This window comes from Coenobita brevimanus, chromosome 1 (assembly GCF_032717465.1).
Source record: "Coenobita brevimanus isolate Jiangsu-jjx chromosome 1, ASM3271746v2, whole genome shotgun sequence".
NCBI classification, from domain to species: domain Eukaryota; kingdom Metazoa; phylum Arthropoda; class Malacostraca; order Decapoda; family Coenobitidae; genus Coenobita; species Coenobita brevimanus.
The window spans coordinates 66,810,539-66,830,931 of record NC_136954.1 but is presented as its reverse complement, the minus strand read 5'-3'; the positions used below and the strand labels follow the sequence as shown (position 1 = coordinate 66,830,931).

Here is a 20,393-nt window from a genome sequence, read left to right as displayed (position 1 = left end):
TCATACATAACCAGATTTTCATTTGATTTGGTGTGACCAGGTATGAATGGTAATTTGATTCAGATGGCAGTGGCACAGGATGAAGAAAATGTGGTTTAAAGTTAGAAGGAATATTTTAGTAATCCGGCAGGAGCAGATATGAAAAATACTATAATTACTAGTTATGGAATGGAAATGCTACAATAGCAAAGACTGCAAGAATGAGTGAATGGATGTTTGGTTCATTTCACGGGACACTGTTACTCTGTTATTATAGTCACTTGCACTGTACAGTAAAACCTTTATAATGGACTTCAGTAGACCGGAATCACCTTCATTGGAATTAAGGAGCTACCAGACTTAATGCTTATATATCAGAAAAAGTCCAATAAAGCCACAAGCAGTCCGGGCTGCCTGACCACTTCAGCTATTTTCAACACAAAATAAGGTAAAATTAAGACATGTTTGTCAGTGTACAGTACAGTATCATAATATATATTATACCATTTGATTATTGTAATGAATGTTTAATACAGTACAGTACTGCAATGGTAGTGAAAAAAGTTTAAAAACTGTTTGTGTGATCTGGACTAATGTCTGATATTTTGGAAAAATTCCTGGTTAGCAGGGGGAAGTCTGGATGTTGCTTTTATCATAATTTCACTGACGAAGAGAGTGTATGTGAGTGAGGTGGAGGGGGAGAGAGGGAGAGGGAGGCCGAGGATGAGATGGAGGGATGGGGTGGAGAGGTATATGAGAGAGGGGGGTGTGAGCTGGGAGCAGGGGAGTGAAATGGCGGGGGACAGGGCGACTTGGAGGCGATTTGTTTGTGGCCACCCCAAACGGGATTGAGGCGTCTGGCAATAGATAGATAGATAGATAGACTTCTTTTGGAATGGCTTGGGCCCCAATTAGTCTGTTATAGTGAGGTTTTGCTGTATTTCTTTATCCTGTAGTTTGCATCCTGTTTATTAGTTGGTAATTGGCTTCGGGTGGTGATATTGTTGGAAAAACACTTCCGTCTCTCTTATGTTAAACCTTTGATTCTTTTATCAATTTACTTCTTCAGCAGACCGTATGGAGATTTTGTAGTTGTTAATTTATTTAGTTGCACTTCTAGTTTTTGCAGTATTACACGTACACCTGTGGAATAATGTATGTTTAAGTGGTATGTGCAGAGCAGGAGAAAGGTTGTTATTATACAGGACTGTAATGTAAAGGCAGTGTTCTAAGATTGTTTTTTCTGGCAACTTTTCCCAAGCAACTCAGTACTGAAGATAGCATTTTCAGTGTTGCCAGCAACTTTTCCTGATGTCTCCAAGTACATAGGGGCCTGTGTTACAGCACTTATTAAAAGTTTCCAAGGAAATGTCCAGAGATAAAGTTGCCAGGGAAGGACTCTCTGAAAAATGGTCCCAAGATGTTACTTTAGGATATTCAGGAGCATATATCTTAATGACTGTTATACATTCTTCAGGAGGTATACAGTGGCGAGGAGACAGTGTGTACAATTGATGGTCTGCACTTCAACTCCATTTACCGGGCCCGAGTGAGAGCATTCAATTCCACTGGCAGTTCACCATTTTGTGAACCTCTTTGCTTACAAACAGCTGAAGGTGAGAGCCAGGTGCAATTGTGTTACTGTACAGTCATCATATCTGTTTGTGTGTGTGTGTGTGTGTGTGTGTTTTTTTATGTGTCCGACTCTGGGCATAGGCATCACAGCCTGCTGTCAAGGCCCAGCAGTCCTCCTACATACCATACACCTCTACATGTCACCACTTCGGCGCTAACACCCACCGTCCATATTGAATACATGCTAGGGCTGTCTCATACAGGACTGGTGCATTGGTATTAGCGGGGGTATTTTTACATATCGGTGGGTCTTCTGGTAGATCAGTAAAGCCTGATTTAATGAAATTCAAATCCTTAAACTGTTCCCTGCTCCAGCCGGGATTTGAACCTGGGTCCGTTAGGACTGCACACCACCTCTTTACCAGTTGAGCCACTGCCTCCCCCCAGTAGCATGAGGTTAGATATAAACAAATGAAAAACTGTGTGACCCTTAGGGGTTCATGTCCGAGGGGAGCTGGGGTTTATTGTTCGTGCTGCTGAGAGGCAAGTGACTGGTCTTTTTAACCTTAATATCTGGACTGAGTAGCTTTGCTACAGGCCCGCTTGCTTGAGATTGGGCAGTAAATGATTGGATGATTGGTGAATTGATAACAGGAAAGTCAGCCCTGGTCTACTTCTCTTAGAGTACAGTACCACACCATGGCTTGTAATTATGCTCATGCTCAGAACTGCTAAATGTATTGTTACTGTTCATACTCGTATGTATTGTAGTGACCAGTTTACGTATGTGTGACGTGGGTGAGCAGCTCCACTATACTTTTTCAGACCATGTTTAATGGGTCCTAAAGGGCAAGCAATATGTAAGGGTGAGGAACACCACTTTACATCATTGAAAAAATAACTGTCCCACACCCAGTGCTTCTTGCACGAGAGTACTTGTGAATGACTTGAATATGGGGAAGACTGTTTTTGTGTGTACTGTATTAACTCTTGGTTCTTCCCCTTCTAAGTGAGTGGTATTTTGTATATTAACTCTTGGTTCTGCCCCTTCTAAGTGAATGGTATTGTGTATATTAACTCATGGTTCTACCCCTTCTAAGCGAGTGGTATTGAAGCTTTTCTTGGTGGTAAGAATACAAGGAAAGAGGACAGGAAATTGTTAGTGTGGGAGGTTGACGGACATAGTGAGGCCTATGGTTTAACGTGATAAACTGAGGAAGATTTTGCTGCCCAGTACCAGTGAGTGCATTGAAGAGGAGGAAGATGAATCTTATTTCTCATTTATTGTCAGGAGCATAGGGGCTTGGAGCCAAGTTACACAGTCCAGACATTTAAGGCAAGAATGGCAAGTTTCTCACTTCTGAGCGACATTGTGCAAGCAATATCCCATAAAATATTTTGTATTATCATTATTATCTGGTGGTAGGTGGGGGCGCTCACCATCCACTCACTCAGTGTAGTGTTGCTGTTGGGTGTCTGCCCTTTCCTCTCCTCCATCCTTCTTTCCTCCCATCCTCTTCTGTCTTCCTTTCCTTCATTCTTTCCTTGTCCTTCTGCCTACAGGTAACTTTACACTCCCTCTTCTGTCTTTCTTTCCTTCATTCTCTCCTCTTCCTTCTGCCTGTGGGTGACTCTACACTGAGTGACAAGCCAAATGGTTTCCTGTACACCAGGAAACGATTTACAACGCTGGGTGGTAACCATATACAGTAATCACTCTAATATCCGGACGCCCAATAACCGAACATCCCCACTAACCGAACCTTATCGTCCTGGGATCAAACATTCCCAAAATGGTCCGAAAATCCAAAAAAATTGGAAAAAAAAATCGATTTTTTGCCGTCCGTAATTTGAACTTGCCGCGCGCGCCGCGTGAGAGCATTGTTTTGGTTCGTCATTCCTCCGACGTCCGATAGAGCGCCGCTGCATCCTCCCCACTTCCCGCCTGTCTCTCACCGCGACAAGAGTCACCGCTCGACGTGAGTTTGCGGCTGTCTTCAGAGTCTTCTGTAGTCGGTACGCCATCACCACTACCCACCGATGCACCCCTTGGACGCCTGCCAGTGATACTCTCGGGCTCTGACAGTGAATAAACAGCAAGAACTTCTCCACTAGACCACACGGGAATTTTGAGTGTTGTGCAGTGAAAAAAACGGTGTGTTGTGTTAAGGTTTTCAAGTTGGGAGAAAAGACTAAGTAGAAAAGAAATTTAACGTAACTAACCTTCTTTGTTTTGGCTTTGGAAACTTAAAAAAACTTGGGAAAAGTTTATGTGCAACACTTAAATTTAATGGAACATTATTTGGACTAAAGTGAACACTGTGAAAAGAACGGACTTCTGTGTGTTAGTGACTAAGTTCAGTGCAAGACTTCAGGAAGAGTGTAGTGCAAGACTTCAGGAAGAGTGTAGTGCAAGTGCTTCAGGAAATCGTTCTTACTGTCGAGTCCGAGAGGAGGCGGTTATTCATCGAGGTGGCCAGGGACTTGCTGTAAGTAGCCAAAATGTTTCATGTTGTACTATTTCCCATACTATATTTACCAGAATGTTTCATATTGTATTTTTTCCCATACTATACTTACCAGAAAGTGTCATACTGTACTTCTTTCCATACTAAACTTACCTCATGCATGTGCAGTAGGAATGTGTTTTTCAGAGTTCGGTTAGGTTAGGTTCGGTTAGAGTCCATAAGTACCAGAATGTTTATTAATGTATGAACATACTTCTAAACCCACATTTTATGTGTCTATTGCATTTATTTCAGTCATTTATGTGCCTTATTGGTGTGATTTGGGTGTTAAATAGGTGCTATGCATGTCCGGAGGGAGTTGTATAGGTGTTTCTCTGTGTTAGGGTCCGTAAGTACAAGTCCATAAGCTGGGGCCCAATATCCGGACAAAACCAATATCCGAACCTACCGATGGCTCTATTGATCCGGATATTGGAGGGGTTACTGTAACTAAATTTTGGTGCCTGGTGGTTTAGTGGGTAATTACGGCACTCCAATTGGATTCAGCCGGTGAAGGTTTATATCCAAGGGGTGATTGGGGTTGATTGCTCATGTAATGCCACTTGGGGATGAGTGAGGCTGGTCACTCTCATCTTAAATGTCAGGACCAACTGCCTAGCCCCAGGCTCCTACGCTTCTCACAGGGCAATGTAGGATTGAGTGATGGATGGATGGATGGAATCATTAATATCAGTATATAGTATAACCTTCATCTATTATTTAAAAATCTGCACCATTGTAATATACATGCAACACACAAATATCCTTTTTTTTTTTTTTGTAGTATCTATGTTTTTTGGACAAAATAAAGTTTATTATTATTATTAACTGCAACTTTGTGGCCCACATCTGGTTTGAGTACCTTTACTCTCCAGACCAGTGGATATCTATATGTTGGTTTCTGTATATGGTTCTTTTGGAAGCATTATCAGTTTAGATATGCCTACAAAATGTACAAACATTGCCAGACAAGATGTATGACTGTGCAGAACATACTAAGCTTATCAGAGGATTGGATCTACAGTCTAGGAGTTAATATGCAAGCTAATTGTACATCATAATCTTAACAAAATACCTGTATTCTTATTAATTTGACCTATTTTTTCCTCAGTGGCATGGTTCACCCTGGAGACACAGCACCCTGACCTCATAGCCTCTGAAGATGGTCGCACCATTCAGTGTGACTCTTATGAGCACCGTGTTGCCCTTGGCAGTGTGGGGTTCTCCAAAGGCCGTCATTACTGGGAGTTTAAGGTTGAGCGCTACGATGGCAATGCTGATATTGCATTTGGACTGGCTCGACCTGATGTGTCCAAGGAGACTATTCTGGGTGAGACTGGGCAGGAAGATTATTACAGTGGCTGGTATAGTTAACTAAGTACATTACCCTGAGTCATTACTTCCTGATGGAGAGGAACTTACTTATTTACAGTTGGGTACAGTGTTACCATCAGTCAGTACTGATGATGGACAAAGTATATCCAATACCATCAATCTTTCAAAATTTTTTGTTGCCGTTTGCTATCGCTGCCTTTTGCAGTAGGTGGCTAATGGCCATACCATGTTAATTCTCTGCATAATTTTTATGTTGTGTATTTTATAAGAATGACTATTATTAATGCTCCTTGTGGGGCAACACAGGATTAGATGATGAACAAATGAAAAAAACATTGTTTCAGAAACTTTTGCCCCTTGACGCCAGTTAACGTCTGAGGACGTGTGGTTGACAGGTGCTGGTTTTCATATTTCGCGGGCATCTTTCAACTTAAAAGTGAGCCCAGCTCACTGGAAGTGGTGTGGTGGGCTCTCTCGTGTGCCTGTGGGGAGAGGCAAGCTGGGACAGAGGTGGGGGGATGGCACCAGGAGCGAATGAGGAGTGTGAGGGAGAGGCAGGCAGAGACAGAGTAGGGTGGGGGAGAGGTGCCCGGAGGGGCAGAGTACACATGTACTGACTGCGATCAGCCACCCATGCACTACGAGAGATATACACCGGCCAGTTGACATAGTACCAAATATTTTTTTGGAACTCCAAATTGTGAAAATAAGCCCGGTTGTGAGAAGGGGATAGGGTGCAAGGAACTCAGCGTCAGGAGGTTAGAAATGCTGTAGTTGGCAGGTGGGAAATTATTTGAAGATAAAAAGTTTACACTTGATGTAGAGCTGCTTTCAGGTGACTGCCCTTTCCTTTCTTCCTTCCTGCCTTCCATCCCTCCTCTTCTTGCTTTCCTTCCTTCATTCTTTCCTCTTTCTTCTGTCTGTCAGCAACTGTACAATGAGTGACAAGCCAGATGATTTCCTGTACACCAGGAAACCATTTGCTGTGCTGGGTGGTAACCACTTGCTACACTGGGTGGTAACTGTAAAACCAAATTATGGTGCATGGTGGTTTAGTGGGTAACTAAGGCGCTCCAACCGGATTGAGCCTGTATCGGTTTATATCCAAGGGGTGATTGAGGTTTATTGCTCAGGTAATGCCACTCAGGGATGAGTGAATCCAGTCACTCTCATCTTAACTGTCAGGACTATGGTAAGTTGCCTAGCCTGGGGCTCCTAATCTCCTCATGGAGCAACATAGGATTAGATGATGATGGTGATGATAATGTTTGCTAACACTTCCTTGCTGGCTGTGGTAAGGGAAGGTGTTACATGAAATGATAAGTGGTATGAAGCACATAGCAAAGAAGTTTGAGAAGGAAGGATATTCTGATGTTTGATGAAGAATAAAGATGTGGAAAACAGAAGACATCGCTGGCAGGGGATTGTCAATAAACTTTTGCTCATGATAGTACATAGAGAACAAAAAGTGACAGTGCCAAGGTAGAGCTGCAAAGAAATGGTTGAGGAGACGAAGGGGAAGACAGGAGGAAGCAGCTCCTGTGAGAAGAGTGGAGAAATTGCAAGATAGTGAGAAAATGACAGAGTATAAGAGCATAGTGGAAGAAAGATTGGGAAGGTATGAGCTAGAGCAGATGGAAGGGGTGGAAGACGTATGTAAGATATTCACCGAAGAGATAAGCGCAGCGTGTGAGGCGGTTTGTGGAGTGAGGAGGAGATGCAAGGGTGTGCAAGGGACAGCATGGTGGAATGATGAGGTGAAACGAGCTGTGGAACAAAAGAAGAAGGCATATGGTGAATGGTTAGCGAGGAGAGGTAGGGGAGAAGATGAGAGAGAGAAGAGAGAGGTATATGTGAGCAGGAGAAGGGAGGTTAAGAGACTGGTGAAGGAGAGTAAGAAGAAAGTGGTTGAAGAGTTTGGGAGGAATCTGAGTGTGAAATGGAGGGAGAGTAAGAAATTGTTTTGGAAGGAGGTAAAGAAAGTAAGGCAGTGTGAAATGGGAAATAGTAGGGGAGTGAAAGATAGGAATAATAGATTGTTGGTGGAGAAGAGAGAGAAATTGAGGAGATGGAAGGAGCACTTTGAGGATTTGTTGAATGTAGAGAGTGAGAGCAGTGTGAATATAAGTGGTTGGGGAATGGCTGGGAGAAGAAGAGATGAGAGGAGGGAGGAAGAGATCAGTATGGCGGAAGTAGTGGAAGCGATGAAGAAGATTAAGCTGGGAAAGGCCCCAGGAATTGATGGAGTGTGTGGTGAAACGCTTAGGTATGGGGGTGAGATTGTTGTGGAGTGGATATGGAAGTTGTGTAGATTGGCTTGGGAAGAGGGAAGGGTTCCAGAGGACTGGAAATCAGGTATAATTGTTCCTCTGTACAAAGGAAAAGGGGAGAGAGAAGTATGTGGTAACCATAGGGGTATTTGCCTTCTTAGTGTGACTGGTAAAATATATGGTAGAATACTCATTGATAGGGTTAGGCATATGGCAGAGGAGCTAGTTGGAGAAGAACAAGGGGGATTTAGGAAGGGAAAAAGGTGTGTAGATCAGATATTTGTTCTAAGATGTTTAGTGGAGAAGTATCTAGAGAAGGGAAGGAAAGTGTATGCTGCCTTCATGGACTTGGAGAAAGCTTATGACAGAATAGATAGGCAAGGTATGTGGAAGGTATTAAGAATATATGGAGTGGAGGGGAAATTGTTGAGTGCTGTGAAGAGTATGTACGAGGGAGCTAGGGCTACGGTGCGAGTGGATGGTGAGCTGAGTGAGTTCTTTGATCTCAATGTGGGACTGAAACAGGGGTGTGTGATGTCTCCATGGCTGTTTAATATATATATGGATGGGGTTGTAAAGGAGGTGCAAGGTAGGGCAATGGATGTGGGGGTGGCCCTAATGAATGAGGGTGAGATTTGGAAGCTTCGGGCGTTGCTGTTTGCTGATGATACAGTATTGTTGAGTGAAGATGAGTGGGAGTTGCAAGGTTTGGTGAATGAATTTGGGACAGTGTGTAGGAGGAGGAAGCTGAAAGTTAATGTAAACAAAAGTAAAGTTATGGTGTTTGAGAGGAATGAAGTCACAGAGTGTGCAGTGAGGTTGGATGGTGAGGATATGGAGAATGTGAGTGCATTCAAGTACTTGGGTAGTGTGATGAGTAAGGATGGAACTTTGGGGGATGAAGTACGTGAAAGGGTACAGCAGGGAAGAAAGGTTGTTAGTACACTGAAAGCAGTGATGAGAAATAGGGAGGTGAGTATGGAAGTTAAGAAGTCACTGCATGATGGTATTGTGATCCCTACCCTGACGTATGGAAGCGAGGCGTGGACCTTGCATGAGGGGAACAAGTCAAGAGTGAAAGCAGTGGAAATGAGTTACTTGAGAGGAGCATGTGGAGTGACGTGGAGGGACAGGTTGACGAATGAAGAAGTGAAGGAACGTTGTGGGGTAGATGTGGATGTGGTTGAAAAGATTAGGAGAAATACACTGAGGTGGTTTGGACATGTGGAGAGAATGGAGAATGAAAGACTGACTAAGAGGGTGTATGTAGGTGAGGTATTGGGAGGGAGAGGGAGGGGTAGACCGAGGATGAGGTGGAGGGATGGAGTTGAGAGGTATATGAGGGAGGGGGGGGTGAGTTGGGGGGAGGGTAGTCGAATGGTGGGTGACAGAGTGACTTGGAGGCGTTTTGTCTGCGGCCACCCTTTGCGGGATTAGGGCGTCGGGCTATAGATAGATAGATAGATAGCATAGAGTTGCATAGGCTTGACATTTGTTGATCTTTACAGGTAAATGTGGAGGGAGCTGGAGCATGTACATTGATGGAGAGCGATCTTGGCTGATGCACCGTGGGGATCACTTCAGTCGAACTGCTGGGGGTGTCACAACAGGGGACACTGTGGCACTTTATCTCAACTTCGCCACATCAACCCTAACCTTCTATGTCAGTGGCAAGCTACAGGTAAGAAATTTTGCAAATGGATGGATATAGTAAATGAGTGTGCAAGAAAGCGAGGTCAAGAAGTTGATGAGGCTAGCACATTCCTTTCTTTCATCCACGTCTCCCCTCGCCCCCCCTTTCTCTCTCTCTCTTCTCTCTCTCTTATTCATTCATTCTCCATCCAATCCTCATTTGGCCCTTGAGGAGCGCAGGAGCTCGGGGCTAGGCAAGTTGGTCCTGACATTTAAGATGAGAGTGACCAGCCTCTCTACCCCTGAATGGCATCACATGAGCAATGAACTTCAGCCACCCCTTGGATATAAAGCTTCACCGGCTCAATCTGATTGGAGCGCCACAATTACCCACTAAACCACCAGGTGCCAAAATTTGGTTATATGATTTTATATATATATATATATATATATATATATATATATATATATATATTCAGTCTCATCTTAAATGTCAGGACCAACTGCCTAGCCCCGGGCTCCTATGCTCCTCATGGATCAGCATAGGATTGGATGATGGGTGGATATATATATATATCCACACACCATCCACTCACTCAATGTAGTGCTGCTCTCTTGTGTCTGCCCTTTCCTCTCCTCCATCCTTCTTTCCTTCCATCCCCTTCTGTCTTTCTTTCCATCATTCTTTCCTCGTCCTTCTGCCTATGGGTGACTTTGCATCCCCTCTTCTTTCTTTCCTTCATTCTTTCCTCTTCCTTCTGCCTGTGGGTGACTCTACACTGAGTGACAAGCCAAATGGTTTCCTGTACACCAGGAAACCATTTACTATGCTGGGTGGTAACCACATAACCAAATATGGCACGTGGTGGTTTAGTGAGTAAATAGGATGCTCCAGTCAGATCGAGCCCTTGTAGGTTTACATCCAAAGAGTGGTTGGGGTCTGTTGCTTACATAATGCCATTCAGGGATGAGTGAGGCTGGTCACTCACATCTTACATGTCAAGACCAACTTGCCTAGCCCAGGGCTGCTACGCTTCTCATAGGACAACATAGGATTGGATGATGATGATGATGTATATTCCGTATATACAGTAGTTGACTTGTAAAGGACATTTAAGAAGTTAATGTGCCTTCATCTCCAGTTTCCTTTCTGGTTGTTTCAATAGCTGTTGTTGTAGATGACTGCCGTTCTTCTCCTTGGGCTATCAGTAGTGGTGATCCTCAGGGTTCTGGCCTATCACCAGTTCATCAATGACCAAAGCTGTACATCTAACCCTATTCACTCATACACTTATGACTCCATCCTTCACCAGAACCTTTCCATCCACTTCCTGCAATGTCCATCTCAGCAGTTACCTCAACAAACAAGAAGGCTGTGGCACAGTGTCTGACTTGGTTCATATCTTTGATTGGGGTAAAAAGTAATCTTGTTTTTCGTGCATCAGAAACCCAGCTCTTACATCTTGTGACCCATCAGAATCTTCGTTTTTGTTTTCGTTTTTAAAGGCTCCAACATGCTTGCATGTGTCGGCCTTGGTCACCTAATGGCGGCTCTCCACACTGCATGATCCATTGCAGCCTCCCTGTTCAGTCCCTTAACCCTAAGGTCACACTTAATGACCTCATCCCATGTCTTTCTCGGTCTACCCCTCATAACCCCACCCCCAATATTAACACTTCTCACCTTCCTCACCCAATTATCATCCCCCATCCTCTCCACATGTCCAAACCACCTCAATCTACCTCTCCTCATCACAACACCAATACACTCCAGTCCCATCCTACCTCTCAACTCTTCCATTGTAAACCCAGCCCCTCCAGGCCTTGGACGCAGGGAAGCATTGCACATCCACCTAATCATTGTCATTTCTGTACGTCTGAGCCAGCGAATATCTTCCTCCTTCACTGGCCAGGTCTCACTACCATACAGCAAGACACTCCTAACACATGCTGCATACAAAGACCCCTTAGCACGTAGGGAGAGCCCTCTCAATGTAAGGAGAGGCAAGAGCTCCCTGAACTTCTTCCAACCACTTCTCACCCTAGCCACAGAGCTAGCTCCAGCCCCACCTCCAGCACACAACATGTCTCCCAAATAACAAAACTCTTCCACACACTCAAGAGATTCACCAGCAAGTTCAATCCTTTCACGTCTGACAATCTCCACCTGCTCACCCTGCCATACCTTACACATAAAATCAGCATTATCTCGCAGTCTACCTCTGATACCACTACATCTCTTATGCACCCATTTATCACACACACCGCACAAGATGGAATTACTTCCCACGCCCTTGTGGCAAACTGCACATGGCCACTCTCCCTCGTCTTTGACAGTACTGCCACCAACCCTAGATATCATCACTTTTGTTTTATCTGCATTTACCCTTAAACCCTTTTGCCCCATACCATCTCTCCACTTCCTAAACCTTTCCTCTGCCTCCCTTTCATTCTCTGCAATCAACACCAAATCATCAGCATACAACAACTTCCACAGGAGTCCGTTTCTACAGTCACGTGAAAGGGCTTCAAGTACCATGATAAACAACATGGAACTCAAGACTGACCCCTGATGCACACCAACATTCACGGAAAACTCATCACTCAAATCTCCATTCACTCTCACCTGGGTGTGAGCACCCACATACATGGCCATAACCACCCTAACCAACCACTCCTCCAAGCCAAGCTTTCTCATTGCCCACTTCACCACCTCTCTAGGGACTCTGTCAAAGGCCTTTTCCAAATCAACAAAAACAAAATAAAGATCCCTTCTCCTACCAATATACAGTATTTTTCCTGAAGCTGTCGAACAATGAATATGGCATCAGTGGTCCCCCTACCTGGCATAAACCCAAACTGCATCTCATCAATATTCACTCTTTCTCTAATCATACCTTCTAAAACTCTCTCCATTACCTTCATTATCTGATCTAAAAGCTTTATACCTCTATAATTTCCTCTTTCCAGGGCATCACCCTTCCCTTTATACACATTTACAATTACACTCTTCAGCCAATCATCTGGGACAACACACTCATAAATAATCCTATTTATCAGGTCAGTGACTAAACTCACCCCTATATCGCCTGAGGCCTTCAACATTTCGGCAGTCAACCCAGACACACCTGCTGCCTTCCCCACCCTCATCCTGCCTATTGCCTCACTCACAGTAGCAGTATCAATCAAAGGCCAAGGGCCAGACACTGGATCTGCTGGCTCCAAACCTTCCCTGTCCCAGTCAAACTCCTCATTCAACAACCGGTTATAATGCTCTCTCCATGCATCTTTAATATCCTCACTGTTCACCACTACCTTTCCTTCATCATTCTTCACACACTGCTCATCTGTGATATCCCGATTATCCCTCTTCACCTGACCTGCCACCCTAAATATATTTTTCCTTTCCCCATGATTTAGGTTATCAAGTAATTGTCTCTGTGACTCAGACTTTGCCCTGTATACCTCTCTTCTAGCCCTACGCTTGGCAGCCAAATATTCCTCTTTGCTACCACCCTTCTTCCATTCCCGGAAAAGCCTTCTTTTCTCCTTAATTGCAGCTTCTACAGCCTCATCCCACCACCAAGTTACTTTATGTCTTGGTGGTCCTCTTGTCCAGCCGCATGTTACATCAGTAACTCTCAAGAAATTGTTCTTGAGGGCTCTGTACTGTTCATTAATGCCTCTGTCTACAGCTCCCTGTTCAGCCACCACTCTCCTCAACTCGCTATAGAAGGCATCCCTTACTACTTGGTTTTTCAGCTTCCATATTTTCCTCCTAGGTACATAAGTTCTCTTTTTCATCCCTTGTTCTTTAAGCACCATATCACAAATCAATAGTTTGTGCTGCTGCACACACTCCTCACTTCCTATAACTTTAACATCCCTCACTAACCTCCTATCGGCCCTCCTAACCAGAAAATAATCTATCTGACTGCTATTTCCCCCAGACTCATACGTAATTAACCTACTGTCTCTTTTCCTAAAATATGTGTTGCACACAGTCATGTCCATTGCCTCCCCAAACTCGTGTATCCTTTCCCCCTCTGCATTCCTTATACCATATGCACATCCCCCATGCACTCCTTCATAATCTTGTGCTGCTTCACCTACATGACCATTTAAGTCCCCTCCCAAAATCACTATCTCATCATCCCGCATACCACCCACTACACATATTAAATCATCCCAAAATCTATCTTTCTGTGCTACATCCAATCCTGCCTGTGGAGCATATGTCGATATAATCGCAGCTATCTTTCTACCCAACAGAATTTTCACTACCAATATCCTATCGCTTACCCTCAAAACATTCATAACATATTCCACCCATTTCTCCGCAACCATCACACCAACACCTCCATATCCGTCTGTCCCCCCCTGCCAAAACAACTTATAGCAACAGTCCTTCCCAACAGTCTTTCTGGCTGATCCACCCCTGTACCGGACTTCCTGCAAACACGCCACATCCACCCACCTCCTACTGAATGCCTCAACGACTTCCTCCGCTCTTCCCTTCAAACTTCCCACATTCCATGAACCTACCCTCATCCCCTTGGGTGATTTACTGTCCTCAGGCTTGCTTTGAAACTTATTTTGTTTTGTCATCTTCAGTATTAATAAAGGGGGATAGACATAGCACAGGCCCCACTCACTGCACAGTCCCAGGTCCAGGCAGTGGATCTGGGACCCCTAGCCCACCAGCTTACCACTTGGTCCCATCGCGATTGAAAAACTTTTACTGTTTTTAATGAGCTATCATATTTTGCCCAAAAAGCGCTGCTTCCGGCACCTGGCATGGGATCTTCGTAGAATTTTTTGCCCGTAGCTACAACTAAAATATACTATACCAGTAGCCGTGTGTCTGTGGGTGTATTTTGGACTTGCGTTTGGACAACTTGGGTTCCATTCCCGAAGCTGCAAATAACACGATCCATCGGTTAGCTGCAAAAAAATCAAATTGACACTGTTAGACTAGAACACCACATAAACGTGCTTCGGATTACCTGAAATGATCGCAACGCGTGCGCGAAGTGTGAGGAAACGAGTGCGAAGCACGAGAAAGCGAGTGAGAATGCATGAGCCCTCTGCAGGAGCAAGTGCGAGGGGCCCAAAGGGCCCACAAGCACTTGTTGATATATATAGGTTACGTCACTACGCCATTTATCCCCGAGATATGGTGACAGAAATTTATACTTCTGGCTGGCGCATCAACATCGTGCTCTTGCTGTCATGCAGGCAAATATCCATGCTGGTAGTACCAATATTATTCATAGTAAAAACCTATTTCTTATGCATATCTATCAGATCTACTCATCACTGTAAAGACATACAGTTGGAAAAGGATAAACAGGATAGTGTATGTGGAACAAGGCCAGATAGGAGATGGAAAACATGGGGGAAAAAAAAAAATGTTTCGTATGACTCGAATTCGAGTCATCAGAATCTCAACAGTTGGATTTATGAGGACTCGAAATTGCATTGTCGGAATCTCGTAGGGTAAAGTAGCTGATATTGAGTTACTCTGATGTCTGGCCAAGCAGACCCATCATCTGCAGCCAAGCAGCTGCCCCAGCAGGCCCACCCCTTGTAGTAAACTAAAGTCTCCTCTTGGCAGACAGTGCCTTGCCGCAAGGCACATGGAAGTGTGTGGTTTGGTTCCTGGGTGAACACCACATTTGCATGTGACCACCCATTTAATGGGCACCATAGTAGGCTCCACATCATCCTGTTGTTTGAATATATGGTTACCATCCAGCTTTGTTAATAGTTTCCTGGGGGTTGCAGAAACCATTAGGAGTGTCACCAAATGTAGAGCCACCTGAAGTGGAAAGAAAAGTAGTAAAAGTGACTGGAAGGATGGGAGGAATAGGAAGAGAAGATGCCAGACAGAAAAATATGATAAATATGAAGGAAGAAGTAGGCAGCACTTAAGTGGATGATGGTAGCTACCACCTGTATTGATTTTTCCATGTTAAGTAACTAGAAAATGTATAATTATCGTAGTATAATTTTCAGGTTTCTAAATTACCATAGTGTACCAGAATTACCTTAACGTAACCCCTTGACTATGATGATGTTGCTTTTAGCTTCTTGTGTACTACCAGATGACTATGCAGCATAGGAGAGCCTGTGAGGGTAGAGAAGTTAGTGAAGGCTGAATGTAACTCTTCCAGTTTGAAAAATATTGTATAACCTAAGTTGAGCAAAATTGTCAGTAGCAATGAAAAAAGAAGAAAATCCTCTGCCTGAAGACTAATGAACATAAAACTGCATTCCGTAACTAGTTGGAATAAAGTCAGAGCCACAGCTATTGAAGGCCTGGGCTGCTAGATAACTCTCCCTCCCACCCTCAGTATTTTGAGAGTGCCGTATAGCTGTACGGTGATAGGTTTTATGATGACTAAGGTTTGATTTCTCAGGTTAGGGGTGGGCACAAACTTTGTGTGTGTGTGTGCATGTACAATTGCCTCAAGGTATTTCTTTCCCACACTAATGACTTTGGTATACATTTACCAGAGGACAGTGGAAGAATAAGTGTATGAATGAATACATACATTTGCACGGTTCACAGTGTTTACACATTCATAAACTTATTTTAGCACTATGATGCTGTCAGATGTAGACCAAAATCACAAAAGGAAAGAAATACTTTAAGATAACTGTACCTTAGTACCTTACTACTTTGTATAATCAGTTTTATTTTTCATCTCTGCCGCAGGGATACATATCGCTGGGTGGTGTGAGTGGCGTGGTGTATCCTGCAGTCAGCCTCAATCGGTGCGTTGTATTGTCACTGCGTACTGGTTTACACACACCCAAACACTGCCTTGCACCACTACCAGAAGTACATCCATAATGCATATATGTATTGGTAACTTTAGTTCAGTTGTTTTTAAGTACTGCTAGCACTGCACTGGGTATCTTAGTATGAGGTACTAAGCATCATCTTTAATTCCTTCTTCTTTTTTTTTTTTTGCCAGACAGTTTCATTCTCTCAAAATGAAGATACCTGGTAGTGAAGGGGATAATGAAATCTGTATCCAACCCCTCTAATTTGCAGTCTTTCTTGATTAATATAAAATGTACTGGTGGTAGCAAGAGTAAGCCAGAAAAAAAGACCTTCATTTAGAAGATTTAGAGAGTATACTTTATCATCCTCAACCTAACTTATTTTCACACAGTCTCAAGGGATAGATTGATTCCTGAAACAGAGTGGAAACTTCAGAAATTATCAGCTAAGTGTCTTGTAAAATGCACTATACACCTATTCACTCATTGTTCAATTCTTAGAAATCCTGCATTCAGTCTCAACAATGAAACTTCATAATTCACTTAATCTTTACTGTTATCAGGTTCAGTTTTTTAACCAACTCATGACATGACACTCCTGTTTAGATGATTCAGCAGAAGTAGGTTTAACTGAACCAGTAATGATGTATTAACTCTCTCAGGCTCCTATGACTCACTTTCAGCTGAATAAAAATGTTACTAGAGAAAATATAACCATGGGAAAAGCCTGTCCATTATATTAGCTTCTTTATACCAATGATACTGATTTCTTTACGTTATTTTATTTTTGTTATACAGTAATGTTTCTGTTTATCCAGAGGAGTTAGTTGGTCCTTATTTAAAGGTTCATTATTTTTTTACTCCAGTTTGTGTACATACTGTGAAGAAAAACATAGTACTGTATATAGACGAGTTGTATCTCACTACTTATAAGTTTTATCATATTCTGTGTTGGTAGAAGGATAAATCTCACTAACTGTAGGATGAGAGTATAAATCTTTCTCTGCTGTGGATAACATGGCCACATATTTCACCAGTTAATCAAAGTCAAGAAACAGCCCGTGTTAATTAGCTTATATGTACAGTAGTTAATTTTTGTAATTTCCTGAACACACATCCTTGGTAGTATTGTAGTATCATATTGCATTGCTTTTTCCGAGTTCAGTTTGCTTCTGTGTATCACTTTGATTTAATACTTTCTTATTCAAGCTATAGCACTGATAACAAAATACAGTTCAATGAGTCTAATGACATACAGAGTCCTAAATTTACTTTAGCTGTTGATAGAGCACAGTAATTTTAATTTTCCATAATTTTGCATTTTGTTGATATTTAGAAACTGTTTATACGTCTTTCAAAGATTCATGGTCTCTCAAGCTAAGAAAATATTTTTTTGTGCCCAGTAATAGGAAACTACGTAATATCTGGCAGTTACACACTGATGTCTTGAACTGTCAGACTGTAATAACTAAATCTGTATTGTAGATTTTTGGTCAGGCCTCAATGTTCACTTTATATTAGTCATTATTATATGTTCTTCAGTACTTTATAATGCTTACAGTCACCATATATAATTTGCTTTGTACACTGCTTGTGTACTTATGTAGAAATGAAGGAAGATAGATTTTGCACATCATAATTGTGACTGAATCTGGATATTGCCCTTTAATATTGCCATGGGTTCTCATAGAACTTAGTTTATATTCATTTTTCATTCATTATCTAATCCAGTGTTGCTCCATGAGGAGTGTCATTAAATTTACACTTCTGGCCATTATTCAGATTCCACTGGTTGTAAATACTGTACATAGACTTCATATCATTTAAAGAGTTAAGATCTATGTAAATGTAAGTACATTGCTTTTTTTCTAGTCTGTACAAAGCTTACCAAAACTGCCAATGCTTTGTATTATAAGAAGGTTGTCCAGTACTACTTACCGTATTTGGGTTGCATGTTATAATGACAGAGACCATGTTGTATAAGAGATGGACCCTCTCCACATTTTAGCATATCTCCTTCAAGATTATGTGGATCCCTTTATGACTTATTGCTATACACTGTTGATGTGTAGTTGATTAGAAGTGTTTGGCATTAGCCAGAGTAAAATTAATGTAATCTCTCAAGGCTCAGAGGTTAAATTAATTTAGTTTATTAACTCTCAGACCTCAGAAGGTTTCTAATGGCAAGTAAAATTGTCTCGCATTAGCCAGGGTGAAACAGATATCAGTAAGTTGTCCTCTAAGGTTTAAGGGTTAATTACCTATGTATGTGACCATCTAACCAAGCATTTGTCTTTGTACCCTTTAACAGTCATGCCTGCTTAGGAAACTTTATATAGCAGATGTGTATACCTAACCATACACCATATGACCTGAATACCACCTGGATCAATAGACTTGTGCCTACTGTTCTAACACAAAAATGCGAGAGTAGTCCATTGGCTTATACTCGAGGTTTTTGAGCCAACATGCATTCAGCTAGTTGTAAGTCACAGCAAAACTTCCATTTGATCACTTTTATTTTACCATCATTTCTTTCACAAGAACAAGTCATTTGGCTCTGAATGCTACGAGACTGTGCCAAGGTATTCACACATTTCTACTTACTGTATGAAAAATAAGGAGAACCATAAAATATTTTATGCATATCATCCTACTTAATAACATTGTACAGTATGTAGTTGTAGTCTTTTTGGTATGTTGCAGTTAGTTCAGAATTGACCTTGGAGATGGTTTACTGTAGATGTCAAGAGTTGCAATTGCATTTATTGTATGGCTTACACTTCAGATATACCATACCATCATTCACTAACTTTTATCACAGAAGAAAGGAATTTTGTTCTTTTGGTTCTTCCCCCAAATATAACAGCACTTAGGTCCTACCTGAGGTTGGTAGTCAGTCTTCATCCTGACATCTGTTCTCCAAAGGATGTTGGTGAGGTTGGGTCCAAAACAAGAAAAAGTCTGACAGAAGGAGAACTAGCAATCTGCACAAACTCCCTCGTGCATGACGACACGATTTGAGTCAAAGTGGTGTTAGTCTGAAGAGGAACCGATGGCACACTGTGACGCACTTGTCAGTGTTGGTCTGAAGGGATGTCGATTAGGCAATTTTGGACAAAAATATTCACCAAAAATTAAGTTTTAGCATGAAGTGCATCAATCTTTTGCTGCATCATAGGAAAGGGTCCTATTTCAAGGCCAACACTCTCAAATAGTCAGCTTTCTCTTGGCTTTCGGTGGGGGGGAAGGGGTGTGTGCACATGATTTTTGGCGATTTACTTGAAAATTTTTGGTCGTATCAAAATTCCAAAGGCACCACGTGAAAACTCATGAAATTCTGCATATAGACATATGCTTAGCTCTCACATAGTATGGGCAGAATCCGGTAGGGTTTTGGGAAGTTCTTTTCACTGTGGAAACACATTATTCTTACTGCATTTCAGTACTTTCGTTGTACTTTTACTCATCAGCCTTGTATGTTTTTATTAGCTTATCATATAGTGTAAACATCAGCCAAAATGATGGAATACAGTTTATACCAATCTATCTAAAATCTGGGGCAAATAAAATCCATGGATGGGAATGTTTTCTTTGTGTGAGTCCAGGCTGCCCTTGCAGTATGTTCTCTGATCATGTCACACAAACTTAAAGAAAATTTCAGGTGCTCAAAGAGGTTATATACTTCTTTTTTTTTGGGGGGGGGGGGTAAGTCCTGGAGGGGGGGGTAAGTCCTGGAGGGGGGGGTAAGTCCTGGAGAGAGAGAGAGAAAAAAAAAATGAAAGCAAAGCTAGGGAAGTCTGCCCAGTTAATAAAAAAAATTTGTGTACCATCTTCTAGCAGCCTTTTGATTATTATGTACCATCTTGTATTTTAGTTTTAGATATGCTTTTCATAATCATGCTGAGATGTAGTGGCGTCCTTTTAGTTCGAACTTTCCTGTTGAACTTCATAGTGGTTTACAGTACAGGATAATGTACAGTTCTGGAGTTTTAAATGGTGTTTGTGGGTATCATTTCCAAAGTACAGTATTCAGTTTGTGCACTTTCCAGAGTAGTTATTTAACTGAATATGAACCTGCAATATTAAAATAAAGTCAGGGCAGCTCTTTGGCAGTAGTGCCAGATTGTAGTAGTAGTAGTAGTAGTAGTTCCCTAGGCAGTCTGACCGAACAGCCCCGAGTCCCTTAGGAAGGCCATGGCCGAGACCGGGCTTTCCCACAGAGCTCTCAAAGAGTGTATGTTGCTTTGTTGACATAGGTGATTGTGTGCAATGCAGTCTTCCATAATGTGCTTAATAGTAT

General features: G+C 42.4%; 1 protein-coding gene across 1 annotated transcript in view; it reads left to right on the top strand.

Moving 5' to 3' along the window:
- Trim9 (E3 ubiquitin-protein ligase Trim9) overlaps positions 1-16,157 on the top strand; it is a 153,649-nt gene extending 137,492 nt beyond the window's left edge. The window contains exons 7-10 of the mRNA XM_080273662.1: positions 1,457-1,595; positions 5,173-5,391; positions 9,175-9,347; positions 16,020-16,157. Coding sequence (XP_080129788.1) covers positions 1,457-1,595; positions 5,173-5,391; positions 9,175-9,347; positions 16,020-16,157 — 669 coding nt within the window. The remainder of the gene's footprint in view (positions 1-1,456; positions 1,596-5,172; positions 5,392-9,174; positions 9,348-16,019) is intronic.
- Positions 16,158-20,393: the final 4,236 nt, after the last annotated feature.